The following is a 5,459-nucleotide window of genomic DNA, read 5'->3' as shown; positions in this document are numbered from 1 at the left end:
AACTGAGGCAGCATTCATCCAAACTTTCAAGATCCAACCTCAGATTTATCATTGCATTGTCTCTCTACTACCTCTGTCAAATGAATCACCAAAATTGGCCTTTCATTATTTATAATCTGTACCTGTTTGTTTGGTTACGAAATAAAATACACAAAACATGTTTCTGAATTACGTGTATTTACTTTATATACATATGAGTTGAAAACTTTCTTCTAGCATTCCACTTAATGTCTATGTTCCATGCTGGCATGGATTGGAGAGTTATTAATGTAGAAATATGGTATCGTAGCTACTAACAGTTGAGGGTTGCGTAGTCTAGACGGCATTTTAGATTTCATTATTCTCTTTAACCTGGGCAAAGCCGGGTATTTCTGCTAGTTATTTCTAAAGATGAAGTGAGATATGACAGAGTACCTGGAGTTAAAGGTACCTAGTTTAGAGAGCAGCATTCGCTATTAACAAAGATTTCTCTTTCTATACAGTTGACTATATGATCCTTATCATGGAGTTATTATATTGCATGGTAATGAAACATTTGCACAAAAATTAGTAGAAATGAAAAAAATTAAAGAGGAATCAACTAAGTTCAATTTGTTGAATGTGAGCTTCAAATAAGTTGAACATAGTATAGACATATGATGTTGTGTGATAAAGTAACTTTGAGAGTGATAGTGGATACATGCACCAACAAGAGGGAGACTAATAAAACTCATGAAAAAGGCAGTGTAGAATTTAGTTTAGTCCTTTCAAACATGTGAGAATCTTGGAAAGATACTATAGTACAGATCTATGTTAGCATGGAAAATCAGACATTAATGTAATTATGATGTCAATGATGATACAAAAGCCAAAAACAATGATATTCTTTTCTACTCTAGGCACAAGGCCTGAAATTTTGGGCAAGAGGGCCATTCAATTAGATTGACCCCAGTACACAGTGGGTACTTAATTTATTGACCCCAAAAGGATGAAAGGCAAATTCGATCTCAGCGGAATTTCAACTCAGAATGTAAAGACAAGTGAAATACCGCTAAGCATTTCACCCAGCATGCTAACGTTTCTGCCGGCTCACCACCTTACAAAAACAATGATATTGAATGATCAATGATTATAAAATAAAATAGACTTATAAACCACATGAAAAGATATTTAAGGATCCAGCAATTCTTTCCATGCAAAGTAGACATATTCTTCAACATTTAAAAATCTATTTCTTATAATATAAACCCTAATATTTTAAAACTTGAATGTAAGGAATAAATTTGGTGTCATGAACAAGTGAAAGATTTAAAGAAAGAAGTTCCAAGCTAGTTGTTATTAAAATGAAAAGTAGACATCTTTGGTGTGTAATTTCAAAAGTGGAATAATGTGGATCATAAAAAATAGCAAATAGAACTAACAGATTCAAATGAAAGTTATTTGTTACAAGTTTAGAGGTAACAGATATAAAGTACAATACAATGTTAATTTTCAGTAAAGGAATGTGGCTCTCTACTGAATGTAACCTACTTGACACATGTGGATTATCCTGTATAGGGGTACAGTACTCAAGGGTAGGATGTGCTGAGGTTTTGTAGGAAACTACTCATTATTCTGAGTTGAAAATTCATGATAAAGATTGCATTGTTTATAATGTCTTTACTGTGGAGCTAATAATAAATATATTACAGAGACCTTTAAATAATCAACATTTTGGAGCATGTTGGATGTGTAGAAAAAGATGAAGGTTGTTTTACCATAACAAAATTTATTAGAAAGAATGGTGCAAACACAACTTTTACATGTAAGAAATCGAATGTCTTCGTGTCTTGAGTCTCTCTGCATGACCAGTAAGAGCTACTTAGATGCTAGAGAAGATCGTGAAAGTAACAGAAATATGTGTGCAGTAGAAAACATCCAGTTCCTGGTTGGCACTTACTGTAATGAATTCATAGCAGGCATTATTGTGGCAATGATGATAAGAAATCAGCTTAGGAAGACATCATTAGAATGACGGTAACGTACATGGTTTATGGCATTAGGCACAAGTGAAATGGTAATCCTTGTGTGTACCAAATTGGCAAAAGAGAAGGGGAAAGCACCAAACACTGGAATACATAGGTGTCAGCTGTCACGCTATCTGGTGGCCTATATCATCAAAGGGGCATAATCCAGCTACCTTCACTCTGCTACATGATCACACTCTGAGATCGCTGTCAATAATTTTTGAGAATTTGTAGCAGAGCAGAGGAATGCCAAAAAAGGCACAGGAAAGGAAGAAAATATAAGATTCTACTTTCTGCTCTCACTGGAAAAAAAAATATCTGTCCCAACTTTTTGAGCAGAGAGAGTGGTCTCTGAGTGGCAGAAAGTTAAAAACTGGCAGCCAAAAATACAAATCAAGGAAAGCAGGAATGCACAGATATACCAGCAAAAGTTGCAATAAAAACAAACGTGGGAGCATGCAAGTTCACGATAAGGTCCACTTGGATATATTTTCACCTGCATGTACTTAAATGCTGAAAGAGCAGTGTTAAGTGCTGGACATGTTCCTCAGGAGTAGAACTAGCAATTAGGAGGTCATCTATATATGCAAACACAAAATGCAACCCATGCGTGACTTCATCCATGAATCTCTGGAACGTACTAGCTACGTTTCTAAGTCTGAAAGGTATGGAGAGGAATTCGAAGGACCTGAATGGAGTGATGATAGCAGTCTTCAGTATCATCCAGGTTGACAGGAATTTAATGATAAGCCCTTACTAGGTCTACCTTTGAAAATACTGTGCAACTGTGCAATGCAGAAGAAAAATCATGCAGGAGTGTGATTGGTTACCTGCCTGGAACAGTAAATAGAGTTCAAATGCCTGAAATCTCCCACGGAGCGAAAGTCAGTATTCCCCTTGAGTACTAGGTGTAGGGGAGATGACCAAGGACTGGTGGATGGGTGTATAAGCCCCAGCTGCAACATGTGGTTGAACTGTGCTTTTGCTGCTTTGAGTTTGTTCAGCGGTAAATGACAAGGATGCAAAAACACCAGAGGACCAGTAGTAGCAATGAAGTGCTTTGCCAAATGAGCAAGTTTGCTGGGTTAAAAAGTTAGGTTGGTTAGCTCCAGGAAATTATGCAAGAGAGCATGATATGGGTCTCCAGAAACAGCAATGGAAAATATCAGGCTTATCATAGGAGTAGTTGAATGACGACCAGGAATCGATAAAGCTGTAGAGCTATCCAAAAGATACTGGTTATGAACATCCACCAGCAAAGAGAAATGGTGTAAAAAGTATGCTCCCAAGATTGGATATAGCAGGTCATCAAGGACAAAAATCCACTTAAAATCCCTACAAAGCAACAAATCCAGTAAGCGGGAAATTTGATTGCATGTCTGAATGGTTCACAGCTTGTAAAGAAATGACTGAAGGAGGAGGCATATGCATAAGAAATTTCACTGGCCAAATACTGCAAGATGCACCAGTGTCAACCATAAATAGCTTGCATGAGTTGAAATCCTCCAAGAAGAATGCACATTTTCATATCTGGTTAGAGGGGACTACTGATGTGATCAGAGTTTCCTGTATTAGTTTTCCTGGCACTAGAAAGAACAAGGAAGAACACATTTTCACACCTCCTCAGCAAAATGGCCATGACACCAACAATATGTTGAGGTGGCAGGAGAAAACTAACAGCTAGAGGGGTGGCAGTTGAAAGAATTCTGCATAGAACACAACTTTCTGACCTCTTTGGTAAGTTCTAAAATGGCTTGGAACATTGCTGCTTGGTTTGAACTGCTGTCAACCACAGAAGAAGAAGGAATAGAAGTGGCAGTGACTACTTTACTGTCCACTGGTGTGCTGTCCAAGAATTATATAACTTTGTCGGCAGAAGAAGCTAGTTGATCCGCCGAACTAACCTCAACAATGGGCGCCAAAATCAAGCGAACGTTATGCAGCAACCAGGAGAAGAAAAGTTGTTTGAGAAAGGAACTGTCCTCAGGAGAAATATCAGTCAACTCGCAAATTCGAAGATGAAATTCAGACGGCTGCCTATCCCACAAATGTTAATCATTGAGCTGCATCTTAAAACAGCACTCGGCAGATATAGTAGTCCTATGAACAATTTCCTGTTTAATGGAGGAGTAGGTAGTGTCTGGGGGTATATCAATGATTAAGTCTTTTAAATTTGCAGTTAGTGCAGAAGAAAGCATGGTGAGCAAAATATGGAGTTGCTGCTGAGCCAATTGAATATTGGCAGCGAGAAAATGAGATTTGACCTGACCAAACCACAAATTAACATCTCCAGTGAACGCCGGTAAGGTGGAAGGATTCATTTTGCTGGAAAACTGTAGAAAATGCCTATAAAAGTGTTGTCACCATGAGCGGGAAACAAAACAAATTTAGACACCAAAATTGTACTGTCCAAAGAGACCTGATACTAAGTGAAAGGAGGGAAAAATGGAGACGACTCAAAACACAACTCTGTACAGCTAATATTAACAAGAAAGTTCTGGAAAGAATTTTTGTTTGTGGAGGCAACGAGCATGTGCAAGAGAATGGATTCTGAACATCATCTGAATATGGGAGTCACCAGAGTTAGATGCTGTGTATCATCTCCGAAGGCAACAGTAACTATTACTGACGGATGAGTCTTCTTATGTTGGGGGGGTCACCACTTTCTAGTGTGTTAGGTGTGTAGAAAAAGATGAAGACTGTTTTACTATAACAATTAAAATTTACTAGAAAGGATGGTGCAAACAACTTTTACATGTAAGAAATCGAATGTCCTCATGTCTTGGGTCTCTCTGAATGACAAGTAAGAGCTACTTAGACACTAGAGAAAATTGTGAAAATAACAGAAATGTGTGTGCAGTAGAAAACATATCCAGTTCCCAGATGGCACTTACTGTAATAAATCTGTAGCAGGCATCATTGTAGCAACAATGATAAGAAATCGGTTTACACAGACATCATTAGATTGACAGTAATGCACATGGTTCGTGGAATTAGGCACAAGTGTGTTCCTTGTGTGTACCAAATTGGCAAAAAAGAGGGAGAAAGTGCCAAACGTTGGAATATATAGGTGTCGGCTGTTTGAAGGGATGTAATTCAGTTACCTTCACTCTGCTACAATTTCAGTTATCTTCCAAACAAGATCTTCCAATTAATTAGCTTTTCTATCTATTATTGAAGGTCAACTAATTATCATTTCTATTTTAAAAATTATCTTTTAATAAATAAACAAAGCAGATTTTACACATACATCTAACAACATTCAAAATTAGTCTAGATATAGAAATAAAGGAATATATGTACTTGAAGTGTCTGCATTCCAGGTAAATGTGATGTTGGCATTATCAAAGAACTTTGTTTGTAGGTTTTCTGGTCTAGCTGGCATCATTTCATTGGTGGTGTCTAATGAAACACTTTCATTGTTGGTGAAACAAGCTAAAATATAAAATCATATGTTTTATTTCTATTTTAGCT

General features: G+C 37.2%; 1 protein-coding gene across 3 annotated transcripts in view; it reads right to left on the bottom strand.

Annotated features, from left to right (window-relative positions):
- The window catches only part of LOC106873189 (uncharacterized), a 31,207-nt gene that overhangs the window by 15,735 nt on the left and 10,013 nt on the right, over positions 1-5,459 (bottom strand). For all 3 annotated transcript variants that reach the window (XM_014920444.2, XM_014920430.2, XM_014920435.2), the window contains one exon: positions 5,289-5,420. In XM_014920444.2, the coding sequence (XP_014775930.1) occupies positions 5,289-5,373 (85 nt within the window). In that variant the 5' untranslated portion in view covers positions 5,374-5,420. The remainder of the gene's footprint in view (positions 1-5,288; positions 5,421-5,459) is intronic.

Source organism: Octopus bimaculoides, chromosome 11 (genome assembly GCF_001194135.2).
Source record: "Octopus bimaculoides isolate UCB-OBI-ISO-001 chromosome 11, ASM119413v2, whole genome shotgun sequence".
In the NCBI taxonomy this organism is placed as follows: Eukaryota; Metazoa; Mollusca; class Cephalopoda; order Octopoda; family Octopodidae; genus Octopus; species Octopus bimaculoides.
This window is presented reverse-complemented; position numbering and strand designations above follow the sequence as displayed.